Source organism: Pelobates fuscus, chromosome 4 (assembly GCF_036172605.1).
Source record: "Pelobates fuscus isolate aPelFus1 chromosome 4, aPelFus1.pri, whole genome shotgun sequence".
Taxonomy (NCBI): Eukaryota; Metazoa; Chordata; class Amphibia; order Anura; family Pelobatidae; genus Pelobates; species Pelobates fuscus.
The window spans coordinates 311,681,589-311,699,743 of record NC_086320.1 but is presented as its reverse complement, the minus strand read 5'-3'; the positions used below and the strand labels follow the sequence as shown (position 1 = coordinate 311,699,743).

At 35.6% G+C, this 18,155-nt stretch overlaps 1 protein-coding gene across 1 annotated transcript in view; it reads left to right on the top strand.

Moving 5' to 3' along the window:
• KCNH8 (potassium voltage-gated channel subfamily H member 8) overlaps positions 1-18,155 on the top strand; it is a 461,858-nt gene that overhangs the window by 205,328 nt on the left and 238,375 nt on the right. Inside the window, exon 2 of the mRNA XM_063452300.1 lies at positions 7,365-7,598. Coding sequence (XP_063308370.1) covers positions 7,365-7,598 — 234 coding nt within the window. The remainder of the gene's footprint in view (positions 1-7,364; positions 7,599-18,155) is intronic.

Genomic DNA, 18,155 nt, shown 5'->3' with positions numbered 1-18,155 from the left:
CTTTTAATCTCTTCCCAGACCGGAAATAACTGAGCCCATATTATATTAATATTATTAATATTAATACCCATTTTTTCTGTTTTTTTTAAATTCCAAATCAAGCCCTCAGGGTGTTTAAGACCCAAATCTTTCATTTCTATTTTAGGCCTACAAGAGATTTCAAGTAATGAGTTTTCTTAATTTATCTATAGAAGATTGAGAGGTAGTGTAGTCAAGTTTTCTATTGCTCGGAGTCCTTAAGTCTATGAGCGAAAACTGTTATGCTTTTAAAATTTTGAGGAATACCATGAGGATATTGTGAACTATATATTACTGGTAACAGTTATGTAGGTTGTGAAAATATTTTAACAATTTAACAATAGGCATGCCCAAGGCAAGATGTCCATGTATCTTACATTTGTATTATTTGCATGTAAATCCACACATTTTCCTATGAATGTATTATCTGTTCTAGAATTATTACTATTAAAACATTTTGATGGTATAATCCCATATTCCTAGACTTAATTCTCCTAACTTATTATCCCCTTTAGCAATATTAAATATGAATCTGGATTACATACTTTTTTTATTTATCATGATGTTATAAACAGTACAAAATATAGCTCACCTAGTGACAAACAGCTGCATCATCCCAGGATCTTACACATAAAAGCAACATTTTAATTCTACAGAGGCTTTAATTTAATGTTAGCTCTCTGGAGCTGAAGCAATGCCTTTTCTAAGCATTGAATAAACCTCATATTACTCGTAAATTTGAGGGCATGATCATTCTGTGATCCTATATTAAAAAAAACCTCCAGTATATTTCCTGGCATAATGCGTTCAAAGTACTTTCAAAGTAGTAATGCTACTAGATACTAGACTTGTGTAGAGCAAAAAAATTGTTTAAGCAGAACCATTTTGTCTGAAAATTATTGTTTATTTTGGGATGGTCGAATTTTGGCCATATGACAATTTAGCTAATTTTGATTTTGTTATTGTAAAAGCACAGACTCTCTGAGGTTATCCAATTACAGACTTACCAATACAGCTCAATGACATGTCTTTGCAAGGCGGGGGCTCTGGGAAATCGTCTGTCCTTTTAATTTAGGTCTACTGACAACCAGGAAGTTAAAGGACAAGTTGTCTGATTAACCACCAGAGGGATGTAACAATCTGCACTTTCTGCAAAATAAGGGAAATGAAACATACTCTTCATACATAAAACACTTCAAAATGCTAAAGAGCTTCACATGTGTAGAGTGCTCCTTAAAGCACACAACAAACATTTCTATACAGATGTTGCTTACAGTGGTAGTCAGGACCTCATTAGTAAATAATGCAACTTAGTATTTATAATATTTGGGCTACATTTTTGGTGAGCCTGAGCTTGTGTAGCCTACCATTTCACATTTAAGATGGTGTTATACCTAGACGATTACACCTGACAATAACAAGATATGCATTTCAACAAGACATCTTAAGCAGAAAAATGATGAAACAACATTGTTCGAAAGGTAACATCTGAAGAGTGCCATCTGAAGCGTGAACTATGTATGGTTCAAATACATGTAATTAAAAACAAATATATTGATTCATGAACATGTTGGCATCAGCAAGTTTTACTGGCTATTTACATAGTTATTGTTTGGTTGTTTTTTTTGTTTTGTTGCTTTTTACAGAATGCGCACTTTTATACGAATAGATGAATTGTAAAGTTTAAATGCTACTGTACATTCAAACCTACTATTTTCATTAAAAAGCTAAAAATGTTTAAATAACTATATACACGTATATAGAATAATATGTCAGGAACATATTTTCATTGACTTAAATGTGATTTGACAATCGGCTTGCAAAATTTCAGACCAAAATAGCTGTGTTTGAAAATTTCCATCTAGACAGAGTTATAGAGTTTTTATATTCGGACTTGTCTTTTTGTTTAAATCATGCATTCCAGTTTATGCTATTGCTTACCACTGCTCACTGTTTAGCAAATCAACTCTATAACATAATTATTTTGGAATATTGTATAAAAAAATATTTTTGTTTTCCGTTTGACATTCATCTCTTCTTGGAAGAACTCAAGACAGATTAGATAGGAAAGATTAATGGATTTAGCTCAGTTAATTGTTAATGTAAACAACAGGGTACCCAGGAGTAAACTAATTTAATTACTGAACATGCTTTCTGAATTTTAATAGAAATCTGTTATTTTCCATAATATTTTTTTCTGGCACACACAGCACCTTTTAATTATTTATTTGTGCTGAATGACTGACTGTAATGTTTAAAAAAGCATGACCCACTTAAATAATATTTTACAAACTCAGATTAATTAAACAACAAATTCTGAATGTATTATATTGTATAATAATTTAATTTCTGTGTTTCTGCACTTTAAATATGTCTGCTGATTATTTATTAAACTCACATTATCATGTGAGTCATTAATTGTACAAAACATGTGCTTTATAAAAGATGGATAAAAGAATCTAAGTGCAAATATGGCATATATGATTTCAGATGTTTGCTATTAATTTATAAGCTGAACACATAAATCAATTTACAAATTCAAGTAATTATTTAGTTTTTGGTTGATGTGTTTACCAGTAATATAATGAATATGCATTACGTGTCAATGGGGGGTGGGGGGGGGGGGGGGTCAAAGGGGTCTATTCAATAACGGTCAAGTTGCCCGGACTTTGCAGATGACCTACTCAATGTACAGCAAAACAGCCATAATGGAATCAAATATCCAAGATTATTTCTTACTTTCATAATTAAGTCGCACTACCTATCTCAATTGCATTCAGATGTGGCTAGACAATTAAAAGGCAAATCAACTACTTCCATGACATGCACCAACTTACTGAATTCAAGATTGGTCAGTTGTTTAAGACACCAGATAACAGTTCCATGCAAAAGGAACAATCCAGTGATATAAAAATATAAATATAATATAAATAAATAAAAGTAGAAAAATAGCAAGGTCCCTCTGGGCACAAGCTGCATGGATTCTAGTTGACTGCCTCTTCATTCTCCACATCACACAGATTTGTTGGTTGAATTGCTTGTGGAGCCTGGTAATTTGATAATTGCCCTCATTCCCCCTGCTTTCCCTTTGTTACACACAGTGTGAGGTTTGGAAGTAAGTCTTGTTGTTGCCTCCAAGATTAGCGGATGGTCTGAAAACACCAATAATTTTTATCTATTTCAGTGTGCCATTGAACTGCCAGATGTCCTTTTTTTCAATTTAGTTTTTCAGAACTCTTGGTGCTAATTAGCTACTCCTTGACAGCTGACTTTTATCTTGTTTAGCTAGTTAGCTGTCAAGGTATATTAGTTCACAGCTTATCATTATTCAAAGGGCACATAGAATCCGTTCAAAATGATTTACAATTAATTTTTGTTCCAAACATCTTAAGACACCTTATTATCTCCCATATTCAACTATGGGATAATTAAGCTACAATCTAGAAAAAAAAAAACATTTTCATCCAACTTCCTTTTATATATATATATTTAAAAAAAAAACAGAGTTTTATGAATAGACTGACTAATGGACCCACTAATAGGCCCAATAGATTTTTTTTCGGATGCTGGCAGATCAGTGAACATTTTATTGTTTATACGGGTTGTAACATGCGCATGAATTAAAAACATTTTAGCCATTTGTTCTTTTATGATTCATTTTTGAGTTTTGGTGTTGCTTTCTTGCTGAGATAAAAATGCTGTCAATGATCAGTAATTGGAAAACTCTATAAGCTGAGAAAAGAATCCTTACACATTTCAGACCTTAGAGTCCTGATACATAGGGATGTCCCAGTGTCTAAGGACTCTAAGGTTCAAAACGCGTAAGGATTCTTTTTTTCCTAACTCTCCCCTGTGATGTCTTTTGTGTGCAATAAACGTCTTTCATTTGCTCCAATGAGTGCTTGTTCTGACGTGCTTTTTTTGTGTTTAAGTTTTGCTTTTCTGTGGAAGGCATGATGGCAAGGAATCTATTCTAATTTTTAAATATACATTATTTAAAATAATATTAAGTATAATTAGCACATGGAATAATACCACACACATATATTTTTTTTTTCTGACAGTTTTCCTATAAGGAGTAATTTACTAAAGTAGGAATTTAAAGTGAATTCCAAGTGAATTTTAAATTTAAGATCAAAATAATTTTTGGGCCTGGAATTTAAAATTCACTTTGCAACCCTGGCAATTCTCACTTTAGTGAATAGGCCTGTAAGTTTATCATTTTTAGTTAACATTTGGTCTTTTTTTGGGTGGGGGGGATCAGTAGAGACATTTTGCTGAAATAAGCATTTTTGCACTCCCAGGAAGTACCAGAAGAGGCTCATTTAAATAAAATGTAAAAAATCTACTATGCACAAAAAAAAAAATCTAAATAATTACAGGTTTCCTAGAAGATTAAGATGGGTTTACCACATTTTCCCAGACACTTTACCAGCTATAAATAAAATGATGATTCTAGTAAACTAAATTCTGCAGTTAATAATCATGAAGTCATCATCTTAAAGTACCACTGGCATGTTTGTTATTTCAGTTTTACTTTCCTTATGCCTCTTTTATTTTAATGTGAATATTTCCCTTGCCACATGCCTTTATTTATATTTATTATGTTTGGTTTTTTATTTATTTTTCTGTTTTTTTATGAAGGAGGGTGGTATTGAGCATCTGTAGGTTTACAGAACTAATGCGATTTAATCAACATTTCCTGCTTTGATTCTTTGAAAAATGCTAAATGCTATCAAAAGCAATATCACTAATACCACTTCCTCATTCTACTCTACTGCCTCTAAGACATAGACATAGCAAGCAATTTCGAAGGGGGCAGAGCGTAGCCTAAGGCTTAAATCTGCCAAAATGTATTCACTTGATTCAAATATTACATTGGAAGATGCAACTAAATCATCAATGATGATCTTAGCTTAATTTACTGGAAAAACCAATGCCAACATTGTTTTACCCACCCTCGTATTAATATGCCTGCAGATGCTTCAACATCATCTTTTTTTCTTTTCTTTACATTTACTCAATCATTATATACAGTATTTATATACAGTTGCTGCCCAGGAATGTAGCTTCCACTAATCACAGACAGACTAAGATCTGTAAGTTCCGGTGCTGCCCTAAGATTAAAGGAACTCTTGCTCTTACCCTAAAACTAATGACAGCCCGGGAGTTAGCAATATTCAGCACTCCAACTGTTGTGGACTACATCTCCCATAATGCTCTTCCAGCTATAAAGATGGCAAAGTATCATGGAAGATGTAGTCCACAACATCCGAATGCTGAAGGTTGCCTACTCCTGCACTAGCCACAACACTAATCCTAACATGTTAACCTCAGCCATAAAAAATATACCAGTTAAGCTTGTATTAGGGGAATAATATCATGTTGGGGTACATAAACCAGACACCTTTTAATCTTATGGTTTATTATTATGATTCCACATGCTTCATTTTATGTGTTCTTGATCTGTTATGTATCCTATATGTGTATATTTTTTTCTAATTTTAAGACATATTACATGGATATGATGAATTTCTTTTACAGAAAATAATTACAGCCCAGTTTCTTTTGCTCTAATTTATACAATAATTGAAATATGCTAAAGTTAACTTTCAGATTTTAACGCCCATGAAAAATGTTTGTATAGTTCAGGGGTAGGCAACCTTTTTGAAGTACTATGCCAAAACAAAATCTTAAGTCCCTTATTGTGTGGGCCCTTTAAAAATTTTTTTTTTAAAAATGAAGGTGTGTATGTTGGCGTATTCTGCTTGTGTTATTTATAGGTGCTGCAGTTGCTTTGTAGAATAGTATTTATGTGCATGTGGGCTGTTATATTGTATATGTTTGTGATACTATTTGTTTTATTTGTGTGAGGATGGGCTTCTTCTGCAGCTTTCTGTATATCTAGCAGTGTGGGTAGCTTCCCTAGGAACCAGTGGGGACTAGGCTGGCATGGTACAAGTCAAGGGCAGGAGCTGCAATAGCTGTTGTGGGCTGGTCTCCTCCAATGCATATTCCCATTCTCAAGTGTGGGGAGGAAGTGGTCTGAGATCACTTCCTCTAAGTGCTGCAATGCGTAAATTGAGGATTGTCCCTTACCACTGCAATTACTGCTCAGGTTGCACTAGCAGATATCTGAAGTTCCACTGGGACTCCTGATAGGCCAGAGGCTGTTTGGCTCTTGCACCCTGAGTGCCGCACAAAGGCACCTTGAGTGCCATAGGTTGCTGACTTGTGGTCTAGTTCATATATAATTATGTCTTTAAGCCATGAATGCTCTCTTTTTATAAATTAGTCTCTATAAAAATCAGTGGGAAATTAGGTTTATTCATCTACTAGTAAATTTACTAAGTAAGTAGACAAACAGAGTTATTCACTTAAGTGAGAATTGCCAGGAATTCAAATGGAATACAAAGTGAATTTAAATTTCTGGACCAAAATAGCCAAACTGGTAGGATAACGGCCTTTAAAAAAAATTTAAATTCAACTAATTTTATCTTGAATTTGAAACTCACATTTACTTTCACTTTGACGTGACGTAAATCACCCTGTACGTATCTATTAACTAAATAAAGTTCCTGCATAACGTTTTTACCAAAAATAAACCAAATGGTTAAAATGTTTGCAAGACAAATTTGAGCTTTGACCATCCCTAATTAAACAAAAACTAAACTAAAATGTTGTGTTTGGGTGAATTATTGTATTTCAGTGCCTAGATGTATTAGTGAGAAATAGTTTTGTGCAATATTCTCTAAAATGTCATAATAATAATAAAACACAAGCAAATTGCTTTTTTACCAAAATAAATATTGATGACTAAGACATTTAAGTTAGTACAATTTACACAGTCAGTCAAAGCAGTCCACCATTTTTTTTTAATGATATTGTCAGAAGGTCTTGTATCTTTATTTCTGTAATACTGAAAATATCTAGAAAGCTAAGGGGAACCTCCAAGACCCATACCCATATATCGAAAGACCAAAAGATGTCCAGGCTCTCGGCTCCAGCTCTTGTATTTAGTGATAACATATCAAATATAATATTACTCCAAAATTCTGTTTGAAATCCCTTTAGTTTACCTTGGCAGTGTTAAACAGATTTGTAGAGATTGTTTTCTCGGAGGAGCAAACTGTGTTTTACCTGAGACTCAGGGGGTCATATGTTCCGAAAAACCAGTCATTAGATTATCATACATGCATGTCATGCAGCACATTTATGACTGTTTAAGAAACATATGTGAACAATTTAGCAATGGGAAGTATTTTTACAATCACACATTGTTCCATATAGTAGTTTGCATTTCATTGTCTTTACTGTGTTTTCTTTTTTTTTCTTCTATTCTACAGACAGTAACTTCATTCTTGCAAATGCTCAGGTGGCTAAGGGATTCCCCATAGTTTACTGTTCAGATGGCTTCTGCGAACTTGCTGGATTTGCTCGAACAGAAGTCATGCAGAAGAGTTGCAGCTGTAAGTTTTTATTTGGTGCTGAAACAAATGAACAGACAACACTTGAAATTGAAATGTCACTAGAGGAAAAGAGTGAATTCAAGGGGGAAATCATGTTTTACAAGAAGAATGGTAAGCTTATTCCTTTCTAAGCCCCAAATGGGTTTACGCTTTATTCTGCAGTTTATGAGTATTCTAGATGTTTATTAGTAAAGTATTTAACAAACAAGGGTAGGAAAAGTATTGCTACGCCATTGTGATTCATTTTTCCCAGTGATGTACAGTCATAATTAAGTTACCAATATAACCATAAAAATGGAAAGGTCATTTCTTGATATCCGTGGCAGCATATGTGGTTTTGGCAATAAATATGTATTTACTCACATTTATAACCTTTAATATTTATTAGCATAATGTTTAAATAAAAGGCTACAAAAAAGAATTAGGGAGAATAGAAAAATTGCATTTTTCTGGCCTTTCATTTCTATTTTACAAAATGTTTTACTTTATGATGAATGATGAGCCATTCAATAAATGTCAATTGTTATTCTAATGACGATTAAAAGGTAACTATCATTTCTCTGGAGTATACATCATTGAATAAAACATTGAAAATGTCCAATAACTTTGTTAACCTTTTTTCATGAGAGGCTCTGTTTCCTTTAAAATTTATATAAAAGATTGAACCACATCATAATTCAGTTCAGAAGAGGCAAAGCTAAGGTAAACATTGCAAATGAGCATTGCCATATGCAAAAGCAGAGCTTATAACATTGATGCAACTGGAATCCTCCATCTTATCATTGATTATCATCTTATCATTGAGATAAGATGGAGGATACCAGTTGCAGTATAAAGATGTAAATTTCTGCATTTAATTTTATTTTTCACACCTCAAGAATTGATATTAGTTAATTACAGGGATAAGTTAAAATTGGATATTAGTTCATTACAGGGATAAGTTAAAAATTGATATTAGTTAATTACAGCGATAAGTTAACATGATATTAAGAATCCTGGGAAGTGACCGTTTTTCTTCAACAATGAAAACTGATGTAATTCAAGAAAGTAAATGCTGTAAAAAGTGAAGTGTTTTTAGCTCAGAAATGGGATCAGCCTCCTTGGAAAGTAATGGATTTAATGTTATTAAACTGTGCATTCTATCTGTCTGGGTTGATACCTTAATCTTCAAATGATTCTCCAAGAATCAGTACATTTTCAGAAATGCGATCTATGAAACATTAATTTATTCAGCACTTCAGGGAAATTATTCACATGTATTTAATCACTAGTATGTTGAACACTAAAATTATCTTTTCTCAAGTTGAAAAAAAATTACGATGACTGTAATATTCATTTTTAAGAAGCTTAAGGCATTCAATCATAGGAAGTCCAGTAGGTTTATTGTATTCATTGTTTATGCACTGGCTAATGCATGAAAGTGAGTTACTGTGATGTTGAAAGGTGTACCTTGTAATCATAGGCCAATTTAGATTTTGTAAATAATTATTGTTGCACTGAGGCTAATAGCATTGTATCAGTAAGTTCCAAATGTTCAGCACAGTGGACAGTCATTAACCATACCTTTTTTTTTTTTTAATTAACCTCGATCCTTTTGATACCTCTGTCTACAATTCTCCATACTTCTACTACCATTACAATTATTTATATAGCGCCAAGATATTCTGGAGTATTGTACAATAGGTAAAACAACACAAACAATTCAAACAAAACACATTGGATATACGGGAATAGTATGTATGCCGCATTTCATATGTAAATACCTACTTTTATGTGCACTGTAGCCTTTAGGTCCCTTTGCTATATAAAAACAATGATGAGATAAATTAGGGGTTCTCCAATATTCTCTTCTATACGATCTTCAGGATTTTAAAACAATGAACTACTGCTTAGACTGCAATTTTTGTTTTTTAAAAAACAAATAATCATTGATATGACTTTACTTGGAGACCAAAGCAAATGGAAATCTTGGAGATGAACTCCTATATATCGTTCCAATTGGACCTCCATTTTATTGGATTGGAGTTGATGGTACTAATAAAAGTTGAATTTACATTAAAATCAGTGTGGAAGCTGTTATGGATTAGAAATGTGACACATAGCAAATCTAACTCTGATCCATGTGGACTCTAAATTGTCCCTCCTATGTGAATTTAATATTAGGTATCTTGATTTAGGACTTTGCATATAACAGAAAATACAACCTAAGCATATTGCAGTATGAGTACTATGCAGTAACTGGAAATCAATTAATACATAAATGAGTCAATTCCAATATATAGCACATTGGAAAATTACATAGTTGATGCAGAGTCTGGTTTTAATCCATAAAGGGCATAAATCACCTAACATTCCTAAATTGTTTGGAATAACGTGCTTTAAAACATCAGGTATGATGTTGTATCGATCAGATAGTGTAAGGGTTACGCCCGCTTCACAGTGACAGACCAAATTCCCCGTTTAACGTACCGCAAACAACCGCAAGCAGTCCATTTGCACAACCGCAAATTCCCCATTTGCACAAGGTTGGATACCAAGCTAGCCATGTCCCGTTCCTTGTCCTCACTGATGTCATTGAAGGTCTCTTCCTCCACCCAGCCACGTACAACACCAAGGGTCCCCGAAGGTGGCAACAAGCCTGCTGTAGTTTTTTTTTTTTAATGTACACTACTGTTACACCAGATATGAGTTGCACTGGTGTGACACTGTGCCCTGGCAGGCCCTGAAACGCACACGTGTGAAAAGGAAACTGACTGCTATTATATTACAGTCAAAGTTTTTTTTTAAATGCAAGCTATTGTGCCCCCAAAACGTTCGTGTGTGGGGGTGCTGGAATGACGTGGGCCAATGGGAGCCTGAATAAACTTTTGGCTCCCACTGCCCCTTTAACCCCTTAAGGACACATCACATGTGTGACATGTCATGATTCCCTTTTATTCCAGAAGTTTGGTCCTTAAGGGGTTAAGAGCGAGCTTGTGACTCGAGCCGTGCTCCTAGTGCCAGGCGGGCCACGTGACCGATCACTGCGGTCAGTGCACGCGGCTAGGTCAGAAGAGGAGATCAAGCCGCATGCGGCTCGTGTGGAGGCAGGAGTGATCCAGCCACGCGCGGCTCAAGCTTAGGAGCCAGGTCGGTCCCAGGATAAGGTAAATACAGAAACAACCACTTATCCCAATCACACACCTTTCCTAACGTCCTATCCCAGGGGCTGGCAAAGCATCATGGGAGATGTAGTCTACAACATCTGGGGAGCCAAAGGTTGCCCTGTCCTATCCCATTAAAAGCATATTACCGCATATTTAATAAAACAGATAGACCCCCTACTTCATCAAGGTTACCGATCAATGGTTCGATATTCTGAGCCCTCTCTTATTTACTGTACACGACTATTCGATATTCCCACAAATTTTATATAGCATTTTATGTTTGTTTGAGACCACCTTAAAAATATTGGATATCGCTAAAAATCATGATCACTATATACTTTCTCTACAAACCTCTAAAACGAACCAAACTACTCATCCATCCGCTATACCACTTTATCCCACCTAGAACTAGTGCCCAGTTAAAATACTTGACTCTTACTTACCAACACTCAGTCATGCCACACACATTTCACCACTACTCTCACTGAATTCCTCTGACTACGGCTAAATTCATCTTCTACATCAGAACACTACTCCTAAGATTGGGTTGTATCCATGTCTCGGGTCTTTCATGTAGAATAGGGGCAGCTTCGGTCTCCTTCAACACTGACACTCCAGTGCATATTATTAAAACATTAGGCAGATGGAAATCCTCAGTCTACAACCGATATATTCCTCATCCCGAGAAAGAAATGAGGAAAGCTTTCAAAAGTTTGGCTTTGTAAATTTGATGCAAATACCTTTTCACCCTCTTTGCATGAACCCGATTTACATATATTACTAATATGTTTCTGAACATATATATTATATTATTCACTCACTTACTCACTCTCTGGGCCGGCCTAAGACATCATGCTGCTTAGGTCCAACGATAAATGACTATGGGGGATAATGTATAATAAACACAGGATACTGGCTATGGGGGGGATAATGTATAATAAACACAGGTTACTGGCTATGGGGGGATAATGTATAATAAACACAGGTTACTGGCTATGGGGGGATAATGTATAATAAGCACAGGTTACTGGCTATGGGAGGATAATGTATAATAAACACAGGTTAATAGCTATGGGAGGGATAATGTATAATAAACACAGGTTACTGGCTATGGGGGGATAATGTATAATAAACACAGGTTACTGGCTATGGGAGGGATAATGTATAATAAACACAGGTTACTGGCTATGGGAGGGATAATGTATAATAAACACAGGTTACTGGCTATGGGGGGGATAATGCATAATAAACACAGGTTACTGGCTATGGAGGGATAATGTATAATAAACAAAGGTTACTGGCTATGGGAGGGATAATGCATAATAAACACAGGTTACTGGCTATGGGAGGGATAATGTATAATAAACACAGGTTACTGGCTATGGGGGGGATAATGCATAATAAACACAGGTTACTGGCTATGGAGTGATAATGTATAATAAACAAAGGTTACTGGCTATGGGAGGGATAATGCATAATAAACACAGGTTACTGGCTATGGGGGGGATAATATATAATAAACACAGGTTACTGGCTATGGGGGATAATGTATAATAAACACAGGTTACTGGCTATGGAGGGATAATGTATAATAAACACAGGTTACTTGCTATGGGAGGATAATGTATAATAAACACAGGTTACTGGCTATGGGAAGGATAATGTATAATAAACACAGGTTACTGGCCATGGGGGTATCATGTATAATAAACACAGGTTACTGGTTGTGGGGGGATAATGTATAATAAACACAGGTTACTAGTTGTGGGGGGATAATTTATAATAAACACAGGTTACTGGCTATAGGGGAGATAATGTATAATAAGCACAGGTTACTGGCTATGGGAGGATAATGTATAATAAACACAGGTTACTGGCTATGGGAGGATAATGTATAATAAACACAGGTTATTGGCTATGGGGGATAATGTATAATAAACACAGGTTACTGGCTATGGGGGATAATGTATAATAAACACAGGTTACTGGCTATGGGGGAATAATGTATAATAAACACAGGTTACTGGCTATGGGGGGTAATGTATGATAAACACAGGTTACTGGCTATGAAGGATAATGTATAATAAATACAAATACAAAAAAAAAGAATGCAGCTTCAGAATTAATCGAAATTGTATGCTGTCTAGGAGGTGAGAGGGTCTGGGAGGGAGGGTCTGCTGCTGATTGGCTGGAATGTGTCTGCTGACTGTGAGGTACAGGGTCAAAGTTTACTCAATGATGACGAAAAGGGGGGGGTCCTTACATCGCATATGTTCGCCATCAGTGGCGAACGCGAACAAGCTATGTTCGCCTGGAACTATTCGCCAGTGAACCGTTCGGGACATCACTAATGATAAATACGTAATCCTAATTGTTAAGTGCAAATAGTATTCGTACAATAGTCGTTTATATGTACATTTCATAAGAAATGTATGAAGAGTTGGCCTATTTTATAGAACATGTTTCAGTATCCCTTTTACAAATACAGTAATTCTGCCCTCAACATAACATTTTAGACTTCCTGTAAAATGATCAAAGTATTTTTTCTAGGCTGCTTCTTTTTGTTACGTTTTGTTTGGACAAGGTATATAGACTCATGCTTTTATTGGTCCCTGGTATCACAAAATTAAATGCAATATTTCTGAAACTGAACACCTAAGAATATTTCATTTTAAATTAAATCACATTATTACTTTTTTGTCCAGGTTGGAGCAGTACAGAATTTTGTAATATATTTTAAATTGTACACTAAATCACCTATACCTTTTGAACTTACAACCATTGTATTGTTATCCCAAACTGTTGCAGTTGGAAATTACTAAATATTCGACTGGTTATAATTTTTACACCAGACAAAAATTGTTATTAGACTAATTTAAAATTCTTCATAATTCCCCATATATCACTTATTTAATGCTCTAAAATTAATCGATTCTTTTTTTTTTTGAAGTGAGTATTTTAGATCTAGTGCTTAAATATGCCCTAAATTGCTGAATTATAATATTTTTACCCTACAGTCAAAGATGTGCAAAGAAACACTGCATTTGGGATTGTAGTCCTACATTTACATTTACTTGTAATTTGAATCCTTTTTTTTTTCTCTTTTATTAGTTCAGACATATTAATATTTAGGATTATGGCTATCACAGAAATATTTTTTTTTCTTTTCCAAATAATGTTTCAAATACTAGAATAAGATTTCAAAATTTTAGATATCGTGGGACCCATGATGGCTGCTTAAAATTGAATAAGGTATAGAAAAGAAAAATATTTTGGGTCCAACCTAGGGCTTACAAACAACTCTTTAACTTGAAGCCAACATGACACCGAGCTGTTTAAAGTCAAATAAAAAATGTAGAAACAAATATTTTTGTTCGCTATGTATTAAAGAAAAGACAGTTTCAAAGAAAAAATACTGATTTCCACTGAACAAATAGGGTGCAGTTAAAAAATTGTGACATTTCTGTTACAATGAAAATAAAGATTATAGAACAAAACACGGTGACAAGTTAAACTACTCACTCTACTGAATAGAAATATAATGAAAAAGCCTGTGGCAATAGATAAATAATTAAAGGGATGCAAATTTAAATAACACCACCACTTAGACCTAAGGATTTTAGCCCTGAAAATTAAGGTCAGAAAGTATTATTTTACTGAAGGGGTAGTGGATGCATGAAATAGCCTTCCTGCTGAAGTGATTGAAATTAATACAGTGAGGGAATTTAAGCATGCGTGGGATAGGCATAAGGCTATCCTAGAGATAAGATATTAGAGATACCAGAGACTAATTCAAGTATTTAGAAAATAGGGCAGACTAGATGGGGTGAATTACTGTTATCTGACATCACATTTTAAGGTTTCTATGTTAAAATTATACTAAGAAAAAATGGCTTTTAACAATGCTTAACTTTTAATCAATTTAAAATCACTTTCAAGAAAAACAATTTCAATAATTCCAGTCTTCTGTTATGTTTTGTTATTGTATCAGTCTCCAATTTAAATGTAAAGAAAAGTCTCACATGTCCACTTAAACTCTCAAAAATTCCCATGAATTTCCTACAGGGTCTCTCTTGTTCATTCATATAATTAGTTGACTCTATCATAATACACATGAGTGGGGGATGTACAGTCAGGTCTATAAATATTGGGACATCGACACAATTCTAATCTTTTTGGCTCTATACACCAACACAATGGGATTGAAATGAAACAAACAAGATGTGCTTTAACTGCAGACTTTCAGCTTTAATTTGAGGTTATTTACATCCAAATCAGGTGAACGGTGTAGGAATTACAACAGTTTGTATATGTGCCTCCCACATTTTAAGGGACCAAAAGTAATGGGACAGATTAACAGTCATAAATCAAACTTTCACTTTTTAATACACGGTTCCAAATCCTTTGCAGTCAATTACAGCCTGAAGTCTGGGACGCATAGACATCACCAGATGCTGGGTTTCATCCCTGGTGATGCTCTGCCAGGCCTCTACTGCAAATGTCTTCAGTTCCTGCTTGTTCTTGGTTCATTTTCCCTTCAGTTTTGTCTTCATCAAGTGAAATGCATGCTCAATCAGATTCAGATCAGATGATTGACTTGGCCATTGCATAACATTCCACTTCTTTCCCTTAAAAAAACTATTTGGTTGCTTTTGCAGTATGCTTCGGGTCATTTTCCATCTGCACTGTGAAGCACCGTCCAATTAGTTCTGAAGCATTTGGCTGAATATGAGTAGATAATATTGCCAAAAACACTTCCGAATTCATCCTGCTGCTTTTGTCAGCAGTCACATCATCAATAAATACAAAAGAACCAGTTCCATTGGCAGCCATACATGCCCACGCCATGACACTACCACCACCATGCTTCACTGATGAGGTGGTATGCTTTGGATTATGAGCAGTTCCTTTCCTTCTCCATACTCTTCTCTTCCCATCACTCTGGTACAAGTTGATCTTGGTCTCATCTGTCCATAGGATGTTGTTCAAGCACTGTGAAGGCTTTTTTAGATGTTGTTTGGCAAACTCTAATCTGGCCTTCTTGTTTTTGAGGCTCACCAATGGTTTACATCTTGTGGTGAACCCTCTGTATTCACTCTGGTGAAGTCTTCTGTTGATTGTTGACTTTGACACACATACACCTACCTCCTGGAGAGTGTTCTTGATCTGGCCAACTGTTGTGAAGGGTGTTTTCCTCACCAGGGAAATAATTCTTCGGTCATCCACCACAGTTTTCCGTGGTCTTCTGGGTCTTTTGGTGGTGCTGAGCTCACCGGTGCGTTCTTTCTTTTTAAGGATGTTCCAAACAGTTGATTTGGCCACACCTAATGTTTTTGCTCTCTGATGGTTTTGTTTTGTTTTTTCAGCCTAATGATGACTTGCTTTACTGATAGTGACAGCTCTTTGGATCTCATATTGAGAGTTGACAGCAACAGATTCCAAATGCAAATAGCACACTTGAAATTAACTCTGGACCTTTTATCTGCTCCTTGTAAATGGGATAATGAGGGAATAACACACCTGGCCATGGAACAGCTGAGCAGCCAATTGTCCCATTACTTTTGGTCCCTTGAAAAGTGGGAGGCACATATACAAACTGTTGTAATTGCTACACCGTTCACCTGATTTGGATGTAAATACCCTCAAATTAAAGCTGAAAGTCTGCAGTTAAAGCACATCTTGTTTGATGTGTCGATGTCCCAATATTTATGGACCTGACTGTATTTCCAGTTTAAAAATATGGGAGATGTCCATTTATTACCATGTACCAAATGCCCAAAGCTCCAAAAAATGTTGGCGTGAAAATAAATAAAGAAAAGGGAGGGACACAGGATCAGCTTATAAAAGAATGCTGTAGAATTGATAACCAGTTCAACAGAATAAAATGGTTATGGTGCCTGCCGTCAATGTCAATGCACACTGGGTGGGTTCTCCATGACTTTTCAACAAAACAAAATACAAAACCAGATTGCGACATCTATAAACTCCAAAAGATCCTATAGGTCCAAACAACTCTTGTGGAATTCCTGGCTGGTGTCACGTATCCTTCGTATCCATGGGGCAAAAACAGAGATAATTACATTCCGAGGATCGAGGGGAGTGCCACTCGGCGGTCTTCTGCCATGATGCTTGGCTTCTGCGGCATGTCGGTGCACACTGGCCGCTGTGGACCCACGCAATTATACAGCCCCATGTCCGTCCACAGTAAAGACAATGTCGGCGTGCGGGTGACGTCACGCAAAAGACGCACATGCACGTTTTGGGGTCAAGGGCTTGGTATAGCCAATGGGATCTGCAAGAGGGTTATTTAAAATCACTTATTGCTTAGCTCATTACCCTGTAGTGGTTTCCCTTAGATGGTTATCCAAGAGTGTATTCCAGATCATGTTTTTCTGTTTTTTGACTTTGGCTTTATTTTGACTTCCCTGATTTCTGGTACCCATGCCTTTTGGCTTTTCCTTATCACTGTGTCTCCTTCTGTGTCCCTGACCTTGGCTAGTTTTCTGACTATACTTGGGTACATTTAGTCCAGCTATTCTAAGGCCTGGTAAGACGTTGCCCTTAGTTCTAGGATGTGATACTATTCTGCATGCTGGATCAATATAATCCTGACAGCTGGTAACCGTCCAGGCTTCAGATAATAGTAGGAATATGCAAATAAAACAGAAACAACCAATAATCATGCAGATGGTCAAATGCTATGTGTAGGATACACACCAGAGATAAATGGACTAATACTCACATTTAATAGAGCTATAGGCCAGTTTTAAATAAAAAAGCATACAGCAGTACAATCCCCACTGATGGATATGTATCGCTTGTGGGTTGGTCTCTCAGCCTCCAGATGAATATGAAAAGTAAGACAATAGTGCTCACTGTAATATAATCAAACACAGATAAAAACAGATGATAGTTTACTCACATTTGATAGAGCAGTAACACCACTTAGATGATTGTGCTTGGGTGGTATGATCACCACCAAGGATAAAATGTAGATAAAGTTCTCCAGAGGGTAGTCCTCACTACGGATTAGATGTGTAGTAGAGTAAGTCCTTAGAGATATGCCAGAAACATAAAATGGTTGAAAAATAATAAAATATAAAAGCATGAACAGTGTAATAAATGGTGTAATACACTTAGCAACTGAAAGTCAAATGTACTTTAATGCTAAAAACAGTATATTACAATAACACAATGCATTTTGCCAGACAGGGGGCTTTTGAAAGTTGAAAAAGCCCCCAGTCTGACTAAAAGTGTTGTGTTATTGTAATTTACTGTAATTGTGAATCGGTATGGCGTCAGACAAAAGAATAGCTCAGCATTTGCCATATCATCATTGGAGACCATGCTTCAGGTTGCCAGGAACCAATAATCTCTGCAAAACACTGAGTAAACCATATAGCGGAGATGTGGGACCCAGCACTCATACCCATCAGGCATCATAATTACTTCCATTTATTGAAGTGGTTGTGGTGTCTACAGTGTTCCTTTAAAGGAGCACTATGTTCCAGATAACAATTTA